At 42.7% G+C, this 23,729-nt stretch overlaps 1 protein-coding gene across 3 annotated transcripts; it reads right to left on the bottom strand.

Moving 5' to 3' along the window:
• Positions 1–714: 714 nt before the first annotated feature.
• STX5 (syntaxin 5) lies at positions 715–23,727 on the bottom strand. 3 transcript variants are annotated; one of them, XM_010956460.3, is made up of 11 exons: positions 23,568–23,727; positions 22,645–22,888; positions 21,450–21,520; positions 21,228–21,283; positions 21,039–21,109; positions 16,940–17,056; positions 16,807–16,863; positions 16,543–16,624; positions 15,950–16,056; positions 15,658–15,779; positions 715–1,467 (listed from the first exon to the last, which is right to left on the bottom strand). In XM_010956460.3, exons 2-11 carry the CDS (start codon positions 22,867–22,869, stop codon positions 1,308–1,310), a joined length of 1,068 nt encoding a protein of 355 aa, XP_010954762.1. In that variant the 5' UTR covers positions 22,870–22,888; positions 23,568–23,727; the 3' UTR covers positions 715–1,307. The 3 variants fall into 3 exon arrangements, with proteins under 3 accessions (XP_010954762.1, XP_045373691.1, XP_074227973.1); XM_045517735.2 differs by having other exon boundaries at positions 22,645–22,803; positions 23,568–23,724; XM_074371872.1 differs by lacking the exon at positions 23,568–23,727 and having other exon boundaries at positions 22,645–23,345.
• Between the last annotated feature and the right edge of the window lie 2 nt (positions 23,728–23,729).

Below are 23,729 nucleotides of genomic sequence, written 5' to 3'. Positions count from 1 at the left end.
AGACCATCTGCTGAAAACAGGCCAAGGGAAGAGGAAATATTAAAATGCCAGGGCTAGGAAAGACATGGGCTCTCCCTGACCCCGCAAAGTACTAGGGCCAGGCCAGTGTATGCTGATTGTTGTCCCTATAGCTTAAACTTCCTTTGAGGTGTGTGAAACGGGGGAACTCTGTTGACCTCAGAATGATGTGGTTGTGGGTCCTGGTCAGGACTGACAATCATATTAATCCCCCTGGAGGGTAGGTATTCCAGGTAGGTCTTGCCTTCATTCTCCTGTGACTAGCCTGGATTTGAAGACGGGCTTTGAGGGGACCAAGAGCCTCAGCTGGAGCTGGGAACAAATTCTTCACTTCCTCTTCCACTCCTGGCAGCAGGCAGAGCTCCTGCTTCTTCCAGTCCAAGAAAAATTGGGGGCCAACTGGCTGGAGGATGCAGATGAAACAGGTTGGAATACTGCTGGAGATGGTCCTGGAAGTTGCCACCAATTAGGGGCCCACTCTGGGCTCCTGTGCCCCCTTTGGAGGGAAGTTTCCATGCTAACTCAGTGCTGCTGTGCTTGGTTATCCCCTGCTGGGGGCAGCTGTACGCACAGAGCGCAAAGCCTGGCCCCTCAGAACCATCAGCTCAACCCTTTCAGTTCTGGTACTGGGCACTGGGCTCACTCCACGTGCTGCCTAGGCCCTTCGACGCTCCCACCCAGAAATGACGACATGGCTAACGAGGCTGACAGTCTTGTTGTAATTGGGAGAAAACGACCTGCAGCGCATTTGGCAGATCGAGAGTCACACGCACCCAAAGTTGGGGTTGTACAGGCAGCTGAGGGCTCAAGCCCCTCTGCCTCACATGGTGAAGAGAGGAAGAAGAAAAAGGTCAAATTCTAACCCAGATGGGAAAGTTGGTCCCTGGGGCAGTTTCACTTCCTCTCCTCACTCTCACGAAGGTGGAGAGGGGCATCTCTCCCCTTGCTGCCAAAGTTTCCTTTGGGACAGGCTAGGATGGGTTTATAAAAATCTCCCAGTGGAGACAACCTCCCCGACGGGCCCCCCAGTTGGCCTCTGCTCCCTTCCAGCCACTTCACAGCAGAGTCCAAATCCAGAACCGTGTGTTTCGTGGGCCTGAGGGTGATGAGGGGAGGACAGGGTGGCCAGAAGCAAGGAGTGGGGGATCAGGGGCAGTGGCCATTCTCAGCAGCTCCAAGGAAACAGGGCCTTTCTCCCAAGCACCCTGCACAGGCTCCGGGCAGCTCTGGCAACCTGCCCTCCCAGGAGAGTTCCAAACCCTCACGGAGTGCCTCAGAGTGGAGAGGGCTCAGGCAAGGAAGACCACAAAGATGATGAAGAAGACAATGAGGATGAGGAAGATTTTGACCATGAGCCACCGGTTGGAGGTGACCGACTGGAAGTACTTGAGGATCTCTGAGTGGGCGGCCTCAACATCCAGCTGGGCTCCCAGCACGTTCTCGTCGATCCTGGGGACAAGGCCGGGAGGAGGGGAAACAGAATGACACTGGATTAAAAAAAACACTGTTGAAGTATATTTACTGACATGGAAAGACAATTACAATATAAAATTGTTTATATATAGTGTGATACCATTTTTCTGTGTATATATATATATTTGTGTATAGAAAAAAGCTCTGAAAGGGGAATATAAAAAAGTCTTGGCTCTGGTTTGAAAATCAGCTGTGCAACTTTTTAGCTTAGGGCCCTACATCAGTCGCTTCACCTCAAGTCTCATTTTCCTCAACTGCAAAGGAAGGAAAAATGAGGATAACACAAGCCCTACCTCTCCAGTTGTTGTCAGTTGTAAATGAGTTATATAAAGTGTCCAGCCCATACTAAGAGGACCCAAAATGTTAGCTATTATAATTTTTGCCCATCAGTATTTATTTTGTTTTGTCTAATAAACAGTATTGCATTTGTAATAAGAGGGAAAGGTTCACAGACCATTATGGTCAGGATGTCCTGGTTCTGCGTGAGAAAGGAAGAAAAACCTGATGATATGAACAGAAAGTCAAGGGATAAGAAAAGCCCTGTATCAGGAGAACATGTCTTTCAGGGCACAGAGAAGAATAGCAATCTCTTGATACACTGCTGTGGAAAATACAGCATTTCCCAGCTAACCTGCATATGCAATCCTAAAAACCAAATATAAAGCCCAGTCTTTGCAAGGAGAGCTGGGAGCAGAGACCTTTGTGAGCTGTAAGGGCAGAAATGTTGGTGGAGCCTGGTAATCAAGTGGGAAAGTGAGAGGAAAGGCTGGGCCAGTGGCTGCAAGCCCAGGGTCCTGGTAAGGTGGTCATAAGGATGGCGAGCTACTCTCTGTCCAAATACAAGAGCCTGGATATTTATGTCAGAGAGGCTAACCAACGTATCAGGTGTCCTGGCTTCTGGCTATGGTTACATTTCTCAGTGAGGATGCATCTGTCACGTCAAACTCAATTAAAGCTCATTCATATTGGCAACTATGAATGGCTGTGCTTAACAAAAATGGAAAAACAATGCAATCTGGCATATAAAAGATTTTAAATGGAAGTCTGTGAAAGAAAACTAATAGAAGGGAACTCTGGTGGTGATAAAGTTAGGAATCGGTGGGATATGCAGAGGAAGCAGCAGGGGAGTTGGAAACTGGAAATGAATGGGGGGAGAAAATAAAGACTTGGGAGGGAGAAGGCTGAAGAAAACAGAGAGGAGGAATGCTTGCAAGGGCAGGACAAAAGGATGTCTTATGCAGAGAAAGAAAAACTACAGAGGGAAGGAATTAAGCAATAAAAAGCTAGAGTGAGTCTGGCTGAACAGAAAGGATGGGTGATAAAGGGATGCGAGAGGCATCGAAAACCAGAGGACTAGGAGGTGAGGCAGACTGCGAATGACAAAAAAAGGAGGTTGACTGAAGAAGACAGTGAAGCTTAAGAACTGGAAGGATTATCTGACTGTGACTAGGAGATCCTGGATTTTAGTTCTCTGAGTTTCAGTTTCCCCAAAACTTCCCAGAGACTGAGAGTAATTGGGTCATGTTCAGTGGATACAGAAGCTGCTTTGAAGTAGCTCCATGTGGCCAGATTTAGGAAATCTGATTGTAATAAAGAATAATGATGGTAATGGACTATATGACACGGAATTAAAATTTACTATTATTCTACAGTAATTTTAAAGAGAGAAAGTTCCTTCTTTATAGAAGAATGCCAGCTAATAAATGCAGAAGGGATGAGAGAATTAGACAATTACCACTTTGCCACACACAATCTCTCAAATGATTCAGGCCAGGATCATCATGGGGCTAAGATACTGGACATTCACAAGAACTCAAAGCATCACTCCACAGACGTCTCAGTGTGATGGTCACCACCTTGAACAAGTGACCAAACTTGGTATCACCAATAAAGAGATAATCTCATCAAGCACCTACTGATTGATCATCTACGTAACAGGTTAAAATACTGAACCTAAATTCAATCATAGGGAAAACAGTGGACAAATACAGGACTTTGTACAAGAGGCACTGGACTCTTCAAGGAAAAAAAAAAAGTAAATGCCACAAAGGAACAAAACAAAAGGCAGACTAAAGAGACAAATCGATCAAATGAAAAGTGTGACTGCTGCCTGGGTTTTAAATTGAAGAAAAATAGCTGAAAACTTTTTTTTAAGAACAGTTAGGGAAATGAGTATAGACTGAGTATGGGGCTGTGGTGGAGAACCGTTACTTTTCTTAGGCATGATAATGGTGTTGTGGGTGTTCAGGAAAAGACCTATTCTAGGCGGATGCCGCTGAAGTATCTGGGGATAAAATGTCATGATGTTTACACTTACTTTTAAATGATTCAGAAAAAAAAGAGAGCGAGCAGATGTGATAAAATGCCAACAGCTGGTCAATCTAGGCGGCAGGAACATCCGTGTTCACTATGCTATCTGCCCAACTTCTCCACAGTTTGAGTTTTTTTTTTTTTTTTTAATTTACAAGTTGGGAGGAAAGGGAAAAATGACTAACACTGGATCAGCAGTTTTTATACGTTAGGAGAAGTAAGAATCACCTGTTGAGCATCTCAAAAATGCCAATTCTTAGGGGTCACATTCAGGGATGCAAGGGTGGGGCCCAGAAAACTACACCTTGAGAACCGAGGACTAAATCACTGGTTTCTAACGAGGGTGCTCAAATCCAGATCCACTGGCATTCACGGGAGGCCAACACAAGAATATCTATGTCTATTTTAAAAACATCATCCTGTCAAAATTTCAGTTTCTTGTTCATATTGGTGCCCACAAGGTTTTCTCTCCTTTGTCATTTCCCTTTTATGCTTCCATCTACTGCCAAACTGCTTCTGAGCCATTCAACTGAAACTGCTAGCACCGATCTAATCAACCCACCCCCGCCCCCATCTAATTAACATCTGCCGATGTTACACTTAACATCTTAACTCACACCTCTCTCAGGGACACCAAGAAATTACATCTTTCTTCCCCAAATTCCTTTCACTTCAGCTTCTAAGGACGTCTCTTTTTTCTCTCTTCTTCCTAAACCCCCCTCCTCAGTCTCTTGGACAATTCCCTTCACCACATGCACCTGGAATCCTTGGGGACCTGTCTTGTTCTTTTTCTCACTTTACCCACTGTCCCTGGGTGGTTTCATCTACCCTCATGGTCTCACCAAGAAGCTGCTGACTCCCAAGTTCTAACTCTAGCTTAGTCCTCTCCTCTGAGCATCACAGACCTCTTGGCTGGCGCGTGAAGTGTGATGCTCATGATCTCCAGAATAAACCTCATTTCTCTCACCCTGCACCAGTCTGCCTCCTCTTGAGTTCTCTCCCTATCCCCAGATCCAGGAGGACCAGTTCACAGCAGCAATAACAAATGCTTGCTAAACCGATGAGCAAATGAGTACGAACACTGAAAAATACTTACGACACTCTTTCAAGGAAGACTAAAATGTGTGTTATATATTTTGTTGTATATATGCTCTAGTTCTAAATATTTAAAACACGTAACTAGAGATTGACACAACATTGTAAACTGACTATACCTCAATAAAATGTATGTATACACATACAAACACACACACACACACAAACCACATGCATTGGGGAAGAACCCAAATATATTTACAAACCTGTTTCTTTGAATCTATAATAATATTCTGATATTCAAAATACATTGTAGCCTGAGGAGCTACAGTGTTTATGGCCTCACTCAGCAAAGGATTCCCTGGATCTCAGCTGAACCACAAAAGGATCAGTCAATTCCCCTGATTCTAGGACCAAGACAGCTGCATTCACAGCACCTTTATATTGCCCAATGAAATACGTGAGGTTGCTTAACTTGATCAGTGTTGGGAAACCTGGTTTACACAAATGCAGGCGTTCACTCAGTTTCACACGATCAGCCACTAACTAGGTGCTGCAGGGAATAAAGATGAACCAAGACCGGATGTTGCCTGAAGGCATAAGCCCAAGTGGGCAAGAATGTGTGAACTAGTGGATTCCTCAAAACTCCACCCCTCCTGTTCCCCACCGTCTCCACTAGTGGCCATTCTTCTTACCCAACTGAGAACAATGTAGTCTGAGGAATTGAGCAAGGTAAAAAAAAAAAAAGGTTCTTAGTCTCACACTTGGAGATTCTGATTCCACAGATGTGAGTGGAGTGGACTGCCAAGAATTTTCAGTATTTTTTTAGGAGAAAATACATATTGTTTTAATTCAGCATAGCTGATTTACAATATTAGTTTCAGGTGTAAAACACAGTGATTCAAAATTTTTATGGATTATACTCCACTTAGTTATTATAAAATATTCCTGTACAATATATTCCTGTAGCTTATTTATTTTATAATAGTAGTTTTTAGTCTCTTAAAACCCTACTTCTTTCTGGCCTCTCCCCACTTCCATCAGTAACCACTAGTGTGTTCTATCTGTGAGCCTGTTCCTGTTTGGTTATAGTCATTTGTTTTTTTCTTTCCATTTTTTTATTGAGGTATTGCTGATTTACAATATTATGTTTCAGATGTACAACATAGTGGTTCACAATTTTTAAATGTTATATTCCATTTATAGTTATTATAAAGTATTGGCCATATTCCCTGTGCTGTACAATATATCCTTGTAGCTTATTTTATACATAGTAGTCTGTATCTCTTAATCCCCTACCCATCTTACCCCTCCCCCTTCATTCTCCCCACTGATAACCACTAGCTTGTATTTGAGTCTGTTTCTTTTTTTTTGTTGTTATATTCACTAGTTTGTCTTATTTTTTAGATTCTATATATAAGTGATATCATGCAGTATTTGTCCTTCTCTGGCTGACTTATTTCACTAAGCATAATATCCTCCAAGTCTATTCATATTGTTGCAAATAGCAAGATTTCATTCTTTTTTATGGCTGAGTAGTATTCCATTGTGCATATATGTCTGTGTGTGTGTATATATACATATATATATATATACCAAGTCCTCCTTATCCATTCATCTGTTGAGGGACACTTAGGTTGCTTCTATATCTTAGCTAGTCAGAGTAATACTGCTAGGAACACTGGGGTGAATGTACCTTTTTGAATCGCTGTTTTTTTTTTTCTTCAGATATATACCCAGGAGTGGAACTGCTGGATCATACAGTTGTTTTATTTTGACTTTTTTGAGGAAGTTACATACTTGTTTTTCTACAGCGAATGCACCAACTTACATTCCCACCAATAGTGTACAAGGGTTCCCCTTTCTCCACATCCTCCCCAACATTTGTTATTTGTGGTCTATTTGATGATAGCCATTGTAACAGGTATCAGGTAATACTGTGGTTTTGATTTGCATTTCTCTAATGATTAATGATGTTGAGTATCTTTTTATGTGCCTATTAGCCATCTGTATGTCTTCTTTGGAAAAATGTCTATTCAGGTCTGCTCATTTTTTTAATTGGGTTGATTTTTTGCTGTTGAGTTGTATGAGTTGTTTATACATTTTGTGTATTAACCCATCAGTCATCTCATTTGCAAATATTTTCTTCCATTCTACTTAATGCTGTTTTTTGGTTTTGTTGATGGTTTCCTTTGCTGTGCAAAAGCTTAATTAGGTCCCATTTATTTATTTTTGTTTGTTTCTTTTGCCTTGGGAGACAAATGCAAAAATATTACCATGACTTTCGTTCTGCCTATGTTTTCTTCTAGAAGTTTTATGGTTTCCAGTCTTACATTTAGGTCTTTAATCCACTTTCAGTTTATTTTTGTATATGGTGTGAGAAAATGTTCTAATTTCATCCTTTTACATGCAGCTGTCCAGTTTTCCCAGCACTTTATGAAGAGACTCTTTTCTCCATTATACACTGACACTTCCTTTGTTGCAGATTAATTAAATTTAAGCACGTGTGGGTTTATTTCTGGGCTGTCTCTTCTGTTCCACTGATGTGTCCGGTTTTGTGCCAGGACTATACTGTTTTGACTACTGTAGGTTCATAGTATAGTCTGAAGACAGGGAGCATGGTAGCTCAAGCTCTTGTTCTTTCTCAAGATTGTTTTGGATATTGGGGGGTCTTTTGTGCTTCTGTACAAATTTTTAAGATTTGTTCTAGTTCAATGAAAATGCTATTAGTATTTTAACAGGGATTAAACTGAACCTGTAGATTGCCTTGGGTAGTATGGTCATTTTAATAATATTCATTCTTCCAATCCATGAACATGGTGTATTGTTCCATCTGTGTCTTCTTCAATTTCTTTCATCACTGTCTTACAGTTTACCAAGTACAGGTCTTTTACTTCCTTAGATTTATTCCTAGGTATCCTTTTTGATGTGATTGTAAATGAGACTGATTCCTTCTCTGATGGTTCATTATTAGTGAATAGAAATTCAACATATTTCTGTATATTAATTTTGTATCCTACCACTTTAATCAATTCATTGACAAGCTCTAGTAGCTTTCTGGTAGCAACTTTAGGATTTTCTATGTATAGTATCATGTCATCTGCAGTTGACAGTTTTACTTCTTCCTTTACAATTTGGATTCCTTTTCTTTTTCTTCTCTGACTGCTGCAGCTAAAACTTCCAATACTATGTTGAATAAAAGTTGCAAGAATAGGCACCCTTGTCTTGTTTCTGATCTTACAGGAAATGCTTTCAGCTTTTCACTGTTGAGTATGTTAGCTGTGAACTTATCATGTATGACCTTTATTATGCTGAGGTATGTTCCTTCTATACTCACTTTGTGGAGAGTGTTTATCATAACTGGATGTTGAATTCTGTCAAAAGTTTTTTCTGCATTTATTGAGATGATATGGTTTTTACTCTTCAGTTTGTTAAAGTGGTGTATCACATTGACTGATTTGCCGATACTGAAAAATCCATGTATTCCTGGGATAAATCTCAGTTGATCATGGTGTATGATATTTTTAATGTATTGTTGGATTCAGTCTGCTAATATTTTGTTGAGGATTTTTGCATCTATGTTCATCAGTGGTATTGGTGTATAATTTTATTTTTTTGATATCTTTAGTTTTGGTTTCAGGGTGATGCTGCCTTCATAGAATGAGTTCAGAATCAGTCCTTCCTCTTCAATTTATTTTTGGAATAGTTTGAGAAGGATAGGTGTTAACTCTTTAAACATTTGGTAGAATTCCCCTATGAAGCCATCTGGTCCTGGACATTTGTTGAGGTTTTTTTTTTTCCCCCATTGATTCAATTTCATTAGCGGTAACTGGTCTGTTCATATTTTCTATTTCTATTTCTTCCTCCTCCAGACTTGGGTGATTATACATTTCTAGGCATTAGTTCACTGTTTCTAGTTGTCCATTTTATCAGTATATGGTTTTTCATAGTAATTTCTTTTGATCTTTTATATTTCTGTGGTGTCAGATGTAGCTTCTTTTTTTCACTTCTGATGTTATTATCTTAGGCCCCCTCTCTTCTTGATAAGTCTTGCTCAATTTTGTTTATCTCTTCAAAGAACCAGCTCTTAGTTTCACTGATCTTTTCTATTGTTGTTTTAAGTCTCCATTTCATTGACTTTCGCTCTAATCTTTACTACTGCTTCCCTTGTACTAACTTTGGGTTTTGTTTGTTCTTCTTTTTCTAGTTCCTTTCAGTGTCAGGGTAGGTTGTTTGAGATTTTTGCAATTTCCTGAGGTAGGCTTCTATGGCTATAAACTTCCCTCTTAGAACTGCTGTTGCTGTATCTCATAGATTTTGTATTATTGTGTTTTCATTTTCATTTCTCTCCAGGTAATTTTTATTTCTTCTTTCATTTCTTCAGTGAGCCACTGGTTGTTTAGGAGCATATTGTTCAGCCTCCACTTGCTTGTTTTTGCAGTCTTTTCTTGTAGTTGATTTCTAGTCTTACAGCATTGTGGTTGGAGCATACGCTTGATAAGATTTCAATTTTCTTAAATTTACTAAGACTTGTTTTGTAGCCTCACATGTTGATCTATCCTGGGGAATGTTCCATGTGCACCTGAAAAGAATGTGTATTCTGCTGCTTTTGGATGGGATGTTCTATATGTCAGTCTATTTGGTCTAATGTATCATTTAAGGCCAGTGTTTCCTAATGGACTTTCTGTCTGATCTGTCCCTTGATGTAAGCAAGGTGTCAGAGTCCCCTACTATTATCATGTTACTGTCAACTTCTCCCTTTATGTCTGTTAATATTTCCTTTATATATTTAGTTGCTGCTTTATTGGGTGCATATATATTTACAATTGTTATACTTTCTTCTTGGATCAATCCCTTGATCATTATGTAAGGTTCTTCTTTGTCTCTTGTTATAGTCTTTGTTTTAAAGTCTATTTTGTGTGATAAGTATTGCCACTCCAGCTTTCTTTTGATTTCCATCTGCATGGAGTATATTTTTCCATCCCCTCAGTTTCAGTCTGTGTGTGTGTTGTTAGATCTGAAGTGAGTCTTATATATGCATCTTGTTTTTGAATCCATTCAGGTATTCTGTGTCTTTTTATTGGAGCATTTAGTCCATTTACATTTAAAGCATTTATTGATAGGTATGTACTTATTGCTATTTAGCTAGTTGTTTTAGGTTATTTTTGTAGTTCTTTTTTGTTCTTCTTTTGTTTTTCTTCCCTTATGATATGACGATTATCTTTGGTGTTATGTTCGAATTCCTTTCACTTTTTTGTCTGTGTATCTATTATGGATTTTTGGGTTGTGGTGACCATGAGGCTTATATGTAGAAATATACTGCTATATACAACTATATATATGGCTATTTTAAGTTGCTGATCTCTTAAGTTCAAATGTATTTTTACCTCCTTCCCCCATAGTTATTTTTGACATCATATTTTACCTCTTTTTGTTTTGTGTACTCCTTACTTACTGTGGATATAGAAGATTTTTATTATTTTTGTCTTTTAATTTTCCTACTAGCTTTGTAAGTGGTTGATTTACTACCTTTACTGTATATTTACCTTTATCAATGAGCTTTTTCCTTTTGTAATTTTCATGTTTCTAGTTGTGGCCTTCTTTTTTTCACTTAGAGAAGTCCCTTTAACAGTTCTTATAAAGCTGGTTTGGTGGTGCTGAACTCTTAGCTTTTGTTTGTCCGTAAAATTTTTGATCTCTTCAATGAATAAAAGCCTTGCCATGTTAAGCACTTTTGGTTGTAGGTTTTTCCTTTTCATCACTTATTAAATATATCATTCCATTTCCTTCTGACCTGCAGAGTTTCTGCTGGAAAAGTCTGTTGATAGCCTTATGGGAGTACCTTTGTATGTACCTTGTTACTTTTCCCTTGTTGTTTTTAATATTCTTTGTCTTTAATTTTTGCCATTTTAATTACAATGTGTTTTGGTGTGGTCCTCTTTGGGTTGATCCTGTTTGGGACTCTCTGGGATTCCTGGACCTGGATGTCTACTTTCTTTCCCAGGTTAGGGAAGCCTTTAGCTATTATGTCTCCAAATACGTTCTCTGTCTCTTTCTCTCTTCTCCTTCTGGAACCCTTATAATGAGATGTTAGTATACTTGATGTTGTCCCAGAAGTCTCTTAAACTGTGCTATTTCTTTTTATTCTGTTTTCTTTTATCTGTTCAGCTTCAATGATTTCCACTACTCTGTCTTCCAACTTGCTGATCCATTCCTCTGTCTCATTTATCTACCATTGATTCCTTTTAGTGTATTCTTCATTTCAGTTATTACATCCATTTGGTTCTTCTTTATATCTTCTAACTCTTTGTTAAACATCTCACTGTGTTCATCCATTCTTTTCCCAAGTTCCTTGATCATCTTTATCAACATTACTTTGAACTCTTTATCAGGTAGGTTACCTATCTTCACTTCACTTAGTTCTTCTTCTGGGGTTTTATCTTATTCCTTTGAGTGGAACATGTTTCTCTATTGCCTCATTTTGCCTAATTTGCTGTTTTTATTTCAATGTATCTGGTAGGTTGGTAATGTTTCCTGACCTTAGAGAAGTGGCCTTTTGCAGGAGATGACCTATGCACCCCAGCAGTGCACTTCCCTCTGATCACCAGAGCTACGTGCTGTAGGGATGCCCCATGTTCTATGGGCTCTTCTGTTGTGGCAGGGCTGACTAGGAGTGAGTGGTCTGGTAGGCTTGTCTGGCCCCTGGTCTAGATAGTTGCTAGGCCCTGCCTTGTGCAGAGGCTGCCAGCTTCTGGTTGGTGAGAACTTCAGTTTTTATAAGCTCTATAGGGGGTTCCTATGAACATCCACATTTGGCAACCACTGATTAAAAGGATGTTTCTGTATTTATTCAACTACCAGTTGAGTACCAGCCATTTACAAGGCACTATGAGTTCAGCTGTCTTGCTCCCTCCCCCCAGCACCTGTACAGCATATTTTGCTTTCCCAGCTATCACCAGCTCATCTTGAAGCCAAGTCCTCCACCTCTGCACTGGATCCCACTTCCTCTAACCTTCTCAAGGACATAACTTTAAGAATTCTTCCCTCTTCCTGCTATATCATCAATTTTTATTTCTCTGTTGGATCATTCCCATTAGATACAAACATACTTTCATTTTTCCTCATTCTTTAAAAAACAAAACAAAACAACCACCTTGTCTCCCACTGGACAAATTGGGAACAGTCTGAGCACTGAAAATAATCTATCCTAACAAACTATAATACAAAATCTTAAGCCCATAATGATACTCAAAAAAAGAGGAAGAACTAAAAAACAAACCTCCTTGGTCTACTGTGGCACCTGCTCCATAAACTATGTACTCTGAAAATACAAGAAAATAATTAAGGTTTTGTCCAGCCTGATTAAGAGGAACTTCAGGTCATGCAGTTAGTAAAGGAAACCTCTTCTTTACAGAAAAAAAGTCCCCCGATGAGATAAATTGATTCAGACCAGGGAAACATCATAAATGACTACTAGAAACATTAGGTTAAGGTTTTTGGGGAACAGGGTATCCCATAAATCAATTGCTGACTGCAAAGAAGAAAATGTACTTTTGAAAGGAGAGATTTTCTATTATCACCTCAATCAAGTGATCATACTTGTTCTCACTAATATAGGGACACTCTATGACATTAAATGCCTCTTACTGGGATGCAATCTGTTGATACATATATACATGTTTCAACAAAATATATATGTATTTATAGTTGATTACACACACACACACACACAAATATATTCCCAGAAAAAAGGTGACAGAAAGGGAAAGAGGCAGAAAAAAATTTGAAGAAATAATGGTCAAATATTCCCTAAACTATGTCAAAGTTTACAGATTCAAAAAGCTCAGAGAATCCTCAAGCAGGATAAATTCAAAGAAAACCACATCTTGATACATAAACTGTCAACTGCTGAAAACCAAAGATAAAAAAAATATATATTGAAAAGCAGCCAGAAAAAAACACATTACATACAACAGTGAGAATTACCACTGACTTCTCACTAGGAACAAGAGGCCAAATGACAATAGAATGATATATTTAAAGCACTTAAAGAATAAAACTGTAAACCCAAAATTCTATATTCAAAGAAAATATTCTCCAAGAATGAGTGTGAAATAATGAAGTTTTAGATAAAAGAAAAGTAAAAGAATTTATCATCAGCGGATCTACACCACAAAATGTGCCAAAGAAAATTCTTTGGGTTAAAGGGAATTGACAGCAGATGGAAACTGGATATTCAGGAAGAAATGAAGAGCACTAGAAATAGTAAATACGTGAGTAAATATAAAAGATTATTTTCCCTCTTAATTTCTTTGAATTTTAAGATTAAAATTATAATATTATATTGTGGGGTTTATAAAATATGTAGAAGTAACAAATATGACAACTAGAGCAAAAAAGATGGAGGAGAGGACTGCAAAATTCTCACATTTTGCAGAAAGTAGACTGTGAAAAGATAACGATGCATACTGTAATCCTTAGAGCAACCACCACAAAAAAAAAAAAAAAAAAGCAATGACACATGGCTAAAATACCAACAGATAAATTTAAATGAATTAAAAAATTTTTTTCTGTTCAAAAGACAGGAAAGGAGAAGGGGAAGAATGACAAACAGAAGGGAAAAACAGAAAACAAATAGTAAAATGGTAGGCCTAAATCTGACCTTATCAAAAATTACATTAAATATTAACGAGCTAAACCCTCCGATTAAATTCTCAGCTCTCATCTTGCTTGGCCTAAAAGCAAGATTCATCACAGCTGATCACTCTTTCCTTGATTCATTTTCTTTTCCTGGCTCCCAGGACACCATGTTCATTTATATTTCTTCCTACCTCATCAGCTGTGCTCCTAGTAAGTGACCCCAGGACTGATACTTGCATCCAGAAATGGCCGTGGGACTCTGTGCTTGATCCTCCTCTTTAAACAAATTCCCTTCCCTAGTTTCAAAGTCCAATTCTGCCCACTCTTGGCCCAGACCTGTCTCCTAAACTCCTCATATCTATAAGTCTGTTTGCTATCTCTACCTAGATGTCTCAGTTGTCCACTTCTTGTTGGACACACGTCCAACACAACCTATTCCCCTCCAGACCTACTCTACCCCGAGTAAACAGCCCTATTTCAAATGAAAGGTATGAATCCCTTTGGTTGCTCACATCAAAAGCCTGACATTATCATAAACTCCTCTTTTTCTCTCACACCCTACATTTAGTTCATCAAGTAATTGATTCTGTTGGTTCTACCTTCAAAATATATCCAGAATCCAATTACTACTCACCAGCTTGATCCCAGCTACCATCACCTCTTGCCTAGATTACTACAAAGCCCTCTGCACCCATCTCCCTGCTTCTATCCTAGGCCCTTACAATCCGTTTTAACTACAGCAACCAAATGATCCTTTTAAAACAGAAGTCAGATAGTATAACCTTTCATCAAAACCCTGCAATGGCTCCCCATGTCACTCAGAGTAAAAGCCAAACCCTTACATTGGCTTTAAAAGGCCCCATAAGATCTGGTCTCCCATTTCCCCTACTGTCCTTTTCACCTGTCCTCATTCTTTGCTGTCCTTTAACTCATAACTTATTCTTGCCTAAAGGCCTTTACACTGGTTCTTCCCCCTGCCAGGTATTCTCCAGATATCCACACAGCAAACTCCCCTACCTTCTCCCAAATCTTGGGCAGATGTCATCATCTTAATAGGGGCTACTTCGGTCATCCTATTTAAAATTACAAGTTGCCCCTCCAAACCTAGCACTCCTGATTAGTTTACCCTACTCTATTTTTATTTATGGCATTTATCACTAGGCAAGAATGTATACTGGTTGAGGGGAGGGTACAGCTCAGTGGTAGAGTGCATGCCTAGCATGTACAACGTCCTGGGTTCAATCCCCAGTGCCTCCGTTAAAAATAAATGAATGACTGAATGAATGAATGAATGAATAAAAACTTAATTATTCCCCCCAAATATATATATACTGGACCACTTACTTATAATGTATATTTTTAATTGTCTATCTCCCCTACTACGATGTAAGTTCCACAATGACAGGGACCTTTGTCTCTTTGGTCCTCGGCTGTATCTCCATAACTGACTGAATGAACGTTAAGTACCAAAGAAGAGGAGCAGATCAAATGCCTCCTGCAGTAGCAGGGGTGCCAGAGGAGCAGAGAGGCCCTCCCATCGGTGGGCTCTACCTGCCTCCCTCCAGGCTCATCCTGTACCTCTCTGTTCCTGTTCACTGCTTTCTCGCCACACTAGCCTTCTTGATTCTTGAATACAGCAAGATTGTCCCATCGGAGGGCCTATGCTCTAGCTGCCCACACACGGCCTAGAAAACTCTCCCTCTCCTTTGCATGGCTGGATCCCTTGTCATTCAGATCTCTGCTTAAATGTCATCTTCTTCAGAGCAGTCATTCCTGTCACCCAATCTGATATACGTACTCCGTCATTTTCTTGACACCTCTTCCTACTTTAATTCTCAGTTTGGCCCTTGTCACTACCTGAAAATTTCTTGTCAATTTTTTTTAACAACTTTCCTCACCCACCCTGTCGAATTCCATACAGACACTACAAACTAAGCTCCAGGAAACAAAGACGTAACTGTTCTATTCATCACTGCATCCCTAGAGCAGTGCCTGCCATGGAACAGTCACTCTCTAACACTTGTTGAGTGGATGCAGGTAGGTGAATTGGACCCTACAGGTGGACAGGATTCACTCTTCTCTTCCACAGGGCATCCAGCTGTCCCTGGAGACCTTTAAGATGCCAATCCACAGGGGAGAGAGGGTTCTTGTTTTTGAGGTTAAAGAGAGAAAGCATCTCACCTCTGAATGGTTTCTTCCTGTTCCTTAACCATGTGTGCCAACTGCTGAAAGATGGAGCCCAGCTCAACAATTGTGGACTCAATGTTCTGCATGGTGTCTGCCCGGCTCTGGATGTAGGAATCCTTCAGAGGAGAGAGAGTGCACGTGAGCACTGGGAGCTTCTTCAGGGTAGGGCCTGCCTCCTGAGGACCCTCCAGATTGCCATTCCACCCATGGCACCTTCCAAACACTCGCTTGTGGCCCACAAAGGAAGACAGAAGAACAACTCCTGCCCAGCTCAGAGCCTGGGTACCTGCTCGTCAATGAGCTGCAGCTGCTGGCTGGTCCTAGGGTCCATCATGTCGATGGCCACATCCCCAGAGGCTCGGGACTCTGCCCCTAAAACCACAGCACCGCCCCCTGGGGAAAAAAAGAAGACATGATACTTCTTAGGGGTTAAAAGGTTCAACGCCCACATGCACTGGATTTCAATCCCAGCTCTGGCACTTACTAGCCTTGTGACCCTGGACATGTCATTTAACCTCTCTGAGCCTCAGATTCCTCATCTGCAAAATGGGGATAATGACAGTTGCTTTCTCAAAGGGTGATTGTGAAAATTAAATGACAGAATGTGAGTAAAATGAGTTAAGTGTACGGACAATATTAGAAACTCATTCTTTTGAACATGACTGAATGGATTCCCTCCCCCTCAACCAACGATGAGAATGTGGGAGACTAGGTGTGGATAATAAAGCCCAGTCATCAGGTTTGACCTCTGGGAGATAAAGCCTAGCAACTTCCTTGGCCCTCCACTCTCCTACCCAACTCCTGCCTTTATAGGATACCCTCAGAACCAGAGTAACTAAGCCTGACCCCTCAGGGCTCCCTGTACTGCCTGTGACTTACCCAGGTGGTTGGGGGCAAGGGGCAGGGCTGACACGGGTGCCCGGGAGAACTGCTCCCGCCGGCTCCTCTGCTGCTTCAGGTTCTGGGGTTGAGTGGGGAAGAAATGCAAAGGTCCTGAGGCCTCTGGAAAGTGGGCACATTAAAGAGAGATCCCTCCTGGTGCCCTTGACCCTGTTGCCCTTGCCCCTCCGCTTGGCCCTTCCCCATTTCCCTCTGGGGCCCTCAACCCCAGCTTCTTATCTCCCCTACACAGATTCTTCTCACCTCTGTCCTCACTTCTAAAACTGATTTGAAGTCATTGGACATGGAGGCCAGTTTTGACTGGAAGAAAAGGAGAGGGTCAGCCAGAGAAGACAATGCCTTCCTCCCTTCTGCCTCCCCCTCTCCCTGGTCCCACCTGCAGGGAGACCACGATGGTGTTGGAATGGGTCTGCAGGTGCCGGCCACTCTGGCTGCCCTTGGCCCTCACGAAATCCTGAAGCTGGGCGATTTGTTTGTTGAGGCTATTGATGTCCTGGCGAAAGAGCCAACAGAAAAACTGAGTATCAACCAGGGGGGTCCTCGGCCAGCAACTCTCCCATATGACATCTCTGGCAGGGATGGCAGGGTAGACATTGGTAGCAGGGGTGAGGGTATCTCAGTCAGAACAGAAGGGCCTGCTGGGACAGTCTAAGCTCTGGAATTTGCTCTGGCTTAGTCCCTGCAGAGCAGAGCCAGAAAGAAGCGAAACATAGCCTCCTCTGTTTGTAAATAACTGCTCTTAAATCCCTCCACCCTATTGCCACACCCCCTGCTGTGAGGCCATGCTCATGGCCAAACTCTCAGACCCAGAGCATGCTGACCACAAAGCGTCTGTGCAGTACTTGGAAGATGGGAAGAGTCAAAGGCACCATGGCCTCCCAGGGGGAAGGGTGTAGCTCAAGTGGTAGAGCACATGCTCAGCACCCAAGAGGTCCTAGGTTCAATCCCCGGTACCTCCTCCAAGCAGAAATCAGTGAAGAAACCTAGTTACCTCCCCCTCATAAAACAAACAGTACAAACCATGGATTCCCAGAAGGACCAATGAAATGATTTTTATATACAGAATTCCTTTCAAAAAATCACTACTGCGAAAGAGTGAAAGGTGTGACTTGTCCAAGGTTATACACAATGAGTTAGCAGCACAGCCAGCCTTTCTACACCAGACCAACACATTATCCACTTCCCAAGCCTGCTTGCCAAGGGCTTTGTGAGAGAAGAGAGATGAAGGAGGCAGCCGGGAGTAGCAGAGAAAGCTTGCCCCACAGCAGCCAGGTCCAGGGAAGGACCAGAGGAAGAGGAGGAGAGGAAGAAGTAAAAAATGGTGAATTCAAGAAACAGGCTAGACATTTGTGGCAACATGGATGAAACTGGAGATCGTCATTCAAAGTGAAGTAAGCCAGAAAGAGAAAGAAAAATACCATATGGTATCACTCATATGTGGAATCTAAAAAAAAAAAAAAAAAAAAAAAAAGACAAATGAACTTATTTACAAAACAGAAACAGACTCACAGACATAGAAAACAAACTTATGGTCACCAGTGGGGAAAGGGGATGGGAAGGGATAAACTGGGAGTTTGAGATTTGCAGATACTGTTACATATAAAACAAGTTTATACTGTATGGCAGAGGAAACTATTATTTAATACTTTGCAGTAACATACAACAAAAAAGAATATGGAACATAAGTATGTATATGTATGACTGAAACATTACGCTGTACACCAGAAATTGACACAACATTGTAAACTGACAATACTTCAATGAAATAAAGAAAGAAGGAAAGAGGCTAGGAAAAAAAACTTAGATTAGGCAATTGCTCTAGTCTCTCCAACCGTTCCCCCTCTGCCCCGGTTACTATCCCAGCCCCACCCATTCTCTTGAGACCCCTGGATGATTTCTGCAGCTGACTGGTCTGTCCCTTTGGAGTTAATGCAGCTTCCTCACAGACCTGCATCCAAAACTAAATTCCAGGATTTCCCCCGATAAAAATCTCTTCCTCCAGGAGCTTAGAGAATGGCACCCCTCCCCTGCCAGGCACCCAAGCTGGAGGCTCCTAAGTCACATCCTGACCTCTCCTTAACCCGGCTTATATGCCACCACACAGCCATAATCTACACGGAGCACTGGCTACATACTCAACCCCATGTGAACCAAACAGCAGCCTCATGTTTGATTACTGGGCACTGCGCAACCTGCTAAGCAGCTGACAACTTCCTCTTTGTCCTTATACTTAACACAGAAAACAACTCTTGATTTCCCCCCAAAAGCTATTCTTCCTTCCTTCCTTTCCATTTTGGTAAATGGCACTACCATTCATCAGTTGCTCAGACCAAAAAACTTAGGAGCCATCCTCAATTCCTCTCTCTTCCCTTAATCCACACGGAACCCACAAAGAACTCAGCTGACTCCAACATATACTCTGAATGTGTCCACTCACCTCCTCCAAAGAAGCCGCCCCAGTCCAAACTAGCCTCTTCTCTCTCTCAAAAATCTCCCAGAGCCTCGTAAGTGACCTTCCTCTTAAGAGTCTGCCCTCCTACAACCCGCTTTCTACACAACCACCAGAAGGATCTTCTAAACCATAAATATGGCATGCCATCCTCCTCCTTAAAATCTTTTAAGAGCTTCCCGCTAAATTTAGACTGCAACCCAAATTCCTTACCTGGCTTACAGAGGCTGTAACTCTGGCCCTGCCCACTCCTCTGACCTCACGCCTACCAGCCTCCTCCCACTTGCTGTGCTGCATCCACGCTGCCCTCTTCCACGTTAGTCAAATGCATGAAGGTTACCCGTGCCTCAGGGCCTTTCCCTTTGCTATTCCCACTTTCTAGAATGTGCCCCCATCAGATCTTTGGATGACTGGCTTTTCCCTTACCATTCAGGTCCCTTCTTCAGCCAGGCCATCCCAGGTCATCCCCAGTTAAGGTAGGCCCCTTGCCTGAATAACTCACTCACCCTTATTTCTTTAATAGGATCTGCCACTACCTGAAACTGTCTTTTCTGTTTACTTGTATAGTGTGCAGTTCGTCCATTCAGAAAAGAAGTTCCCAAGGGCAGGGACCACATCTGTCTCATTCACTGCTGAATCCTCAGAACCAGGCAGCCAAAAGTCACTCAATAATGTGAGTGATTGAAAAAATAAACAAACGAATCCTCACAACAATCCTATGAGGTTAGGTTCTGATATTGCCCCCTTTCTATTTATCAGGGAACTGATGCTCAAATTGGTCAGGTAGCTTACCCAAGGTCACACCTTAAGTGGCGGGCCTGGGATTTGAAGTCTCTTGGAATCCAGTAGGTGGGCCTTAGGTGCCTATGCACTAACGCCCCAAGAGTTAATGGAAACTTCTCTTTTCTACTCTTGAACGTGTCTGTCCTTTGGCCTCTGCCACAATCATCTTCATACTGGACAATCACATAAGCTTCCTCCCTAGCCTCTCTGCTGGTCCTCACTCTTGGGTTTTTTTCCCCCAGGGTCATTCAATTTCTCACTTTATTCTCACTACATGATTCTGGGGAAGAAAGGAATCACACTGTTAGAACTGTACTCTACCAGTATCCTGCAGACAGAATTGGAATCCAGGTTCTAATCCAGGTCTTTGCAGCCCACACATTCAGAGGGATTCCACCCTCCTGAGCAAGCCCCACAATGATCTTCACAACCAGCCACCAACTGACCTTTCCAGCCGCATCTGCTGCCGAACACTCATTCAGTCAACAAATATTGGCTACCTACTATATGCCAGACACTTATACAGGCATTTGGGATACATCTATGAACAAGCAGAAAGAAAAATCTCTGCTCTTGTGGCATTTACCCTTTTTCCCCCCTTTTTTTTGAGCAGGATGAGGTAAGTGGGAGGAAATAAGCAATAAACATAAATGAGTTAATTATAGAGAATATTAGAATGTATGTCAGAATGCTATAAAAAAGAAAGGAAAGCAAGGTATGAGAGATCAGAGCACGGTGATGGCAGGACTCCCTGAGCAGGTGACATCTAAGCAAAGACTTGAACTCTCCCTTTCATAAGACATGCCTCTGCACACACTGTTTCCTCTGTCTGGAATGTTCTTCCACTGCCTCAACACAAGCCTTGAAACCAGCTCAGATTTCAGCTCCTCTATAAAATCTTTCCTAATTTTTCCAGATTGTCTCATTCATCTTTTTATAAGATCTTTTCTGCACCACTCACTTCCTGTTCAGTGTTCACTGCAGGTGTGAGTTTATGGGGCTGGATACCTCTTCTAGACAATTAAGCCCCTGAAGGCAGGAATCCTGCCTCACAATGTTACTGCAGCAGGTGCTCAGGACAGTGCTTTATACACAGAAGATGATCAGTAAGTGTTTACTGACAGTGCATGAGCAGGATGCTTGGGGCTGGCTCTAGAAACTTGCTCTGTGACTCCACAGCAAGGGAAAACGATGGAAGTGATCTGATGGGAATGCTGGGCTCTCCCAGTCGCTAGTCACTCACCTGTTTGATGATGTAAGTTAGCTCCTCGATTTCCACTGCTTTATCATCAAAGAGGGATTTGCGTTTTGCCACTGCAGAGACATATAAGAAGCTGTGATAGGTGAGGGGGAAGATAAGGTTCAGGGAGTACGGTTCCTCAGCCCTCTTTGGTTCACTGCCCAAACTCTGAAAGACCCCAAGACTACTCACAGATTGTCAGTTTCTCCAGCTTGGCAAATGTGTTGCTGAGGTCTTTTCCAATGCGCCTGCAAATGAGCAGTAGTGAGAACACTGTGGGAAAAGGAAGAAGAGGGCCTTTCCCACATTAGCACTGGCACAACCAACCCAGTCGTCACAGCCAAGGCCACCACAGGCAAGCCTGCTTCTCCTTAGACACTGTGTCATCCCACCACATAACCTCTCTCAACTCACTTGGCCATGAGGGTGAATTCACTGCGTTGCCGGACAGCACGCAGAGCCGGCTTGTTTGTCTGGATTCCATTCTGAAAACAATGTCAAGATGTAAAACTTTAGCCTTTCCTCCCCATTGCCAGCTTTCACTGCTCTTCAGGTGTCCACTAAACTCCATCCCTAGTACTAGTGGCATCCTCCACCAGATGGTCCAGATAGGAAGACCTGGGCTGAAATCTTTCTAAAATTTTTTTAAAATCTTTTTTCCTTTTTTTTTTTAATGGAAGTACTGAGGATTGAACCCAGGACCTCATGCATGCTAAGCATGTGCTCTGCCACTGAGCTATACCAACCCGCCCCCTCCAACCTGGGTTCAAATCTTGATGCTACCCCTTATAAGATGGGGAGTGTGGGGCACATTACTTAAACCATTCTGAATCTCTATTTCCTCTTCTATGAAATGAAGACCATCCACACACCTCCAATTGCTGTTGCTAAGATTAAAAAACACAAGGACTGTAACGTATTTTAGCCAAATACCAGGTCCACTGTAAGCACTAAATAAATGGTAACTAGTATTACTATTCTATTCCTCCAATTTGAGAATCGAAGAGATAAACAGAAAGCTCTTGGAGATCACATAGCAGAGCAGTTGTTAACAAGAGCTGAGCAGTAAAAATATTTAAAATTACAGTTATTCAGGTTCCACTTGGATTTAGAAAGTCTGGACCAAGACAAAGAAACCTAATTTTCTTAAAAATCAGTCCAAAGTGATTTTGATAAAAATTACTTATTTAGAAAGCTTCCTTTATTTTACAGATGTAAAAACTGAAGTCCAACTAGACTGACTTCCCTGTTGTCACAGAGCACAGAATTATACTAGAACTAGAATTCAAAGTGCTTGTCTCTGAGCTAAGGGTCTTTCTAGAATCTGTTCCTTATCCAAATCAAATATATTGCAGCTGCCTCTCACCCTGAGATATTCCTTCCAAAATAGCAACCCATGTTCAGGGGATTCCTGATAAAAAGTCTAGATCTTTGCCACCAGATCAGCTAGCCCAACTTTTCTCCCTTGCTTAGTAGATACCACCCCTCCAAGCTGGATCAGTTCTCCATCAGGTTCCCCCAAGAATTACTTCAATCAACATTGCCGGAGCACCGCCTCTCCCAGGTTTCAGTCAGGCTCTTTCCTGCCTTTCCCACTCCAGGTACTTACCTGACGGCTCTGCAGGGACTTGCAGGCAGACAGGAACTCCTGGGTCCGATCCCGGCAGGACATGGTGTCGGGAAGGGGAGGGACCAGGGCCACTGGCGGGGGCAGAGGAGCGATGTCGCTGCTGCTACTGCCAGCAGTTGCAGGGGACAGGACCTGTGTCTTTGAGAGACCCAGGTAGACACCCTGATCCGTGTTCTTAGACCCGTAGCGTTTCCGCGGGATCATTGAGACGCATAACCTCGGACTGTTGTGGAGGGGAGAGTGTCATTCCCCAGGTAGCCTCCTTCCCCACAAATCCCTCCCCCCTCAACCAGCAGATCCTCGGGCCCCCTCTGCACTTGGCAAGTTCTTTCGCGCCCAAAGCCACCCGTAGGTCCTGGGGCCGCTTCCTCTCCGGCCCCGCTTCCTCTCCGGCCCAAGCTGTACCCCTCCTCGACTCTTCTTCCAACTTGGTTCTGGTGGCCAGAGCGCGGGCTTGGGCCCTGGAGCAGAGGCAAGACCAGTACAGGTCCCGTGGCTCCGAGGCTCTAGCCCGGCCCGTGCAACTGCCCCAGGCCCTAAATGGGCCCTCTCGTATTCACGGCTTCCTGCGACTCGTCAGGGAGAAACGGCGACAGACCTCCAGAGAGGGACACACTTCGGTGGGCGGAGGGGGGAATTTCTAGGTGTTTATTTGAAGCAGGAAGTCCCACCCCCGCCCAAGTCCCACCTTCTGGAGGACGGCAACCACTGATAAGCTAACGCCGACGTCTTTCTCAACAGGGGCTTTCCTGATTGGACTACGAAGTATTCGCTCACTCCGAGCCGGGCCGACAGGACTTGCTCCCGTGTCCCTGGTTCCCTTCCCCCTGCCCGGGGCCGTCCCCGGAAAGAGCAGCCCAGAGCAGACACGGCGGTCAGACCCCTCTTAGAGCGAGCCCTACCTCCTCTCTGCCGCCTGCCGCCGCCACTGCCACAACCTCTCGGGTCGTCACCGCCTCCTCCCCGGGCGCGGAAGCCGCCGAAACCCGACCAAAGCCTAGAAGCCGCCACGTCACCCACACGTAACCCCACCCCCGGTGACGAGAGGGCGGTGCCACGCCTTT

This window comes from Camelus bactrianus, chromosome 10, assembly GCF_048773025.1.
Source record: "Camelus bactrianus isolate YW-2024 breed Bactrian camel chromosome 10, ASM4877302v1, whole genome shotgun sequence".
Classification (NCBI taxonomy): domain Eukaryota; kingdom Metazoa; phylum Chordata; class Mammalia; order Artiodactyla; family Camelidae; genus Camelus; species Camelus bactrianus.
The sequence above is the reverse complement of the archived record's forward strand: the minus strand, read 5'-3'. Positions and strand labels throughout refer to the sequence as shown.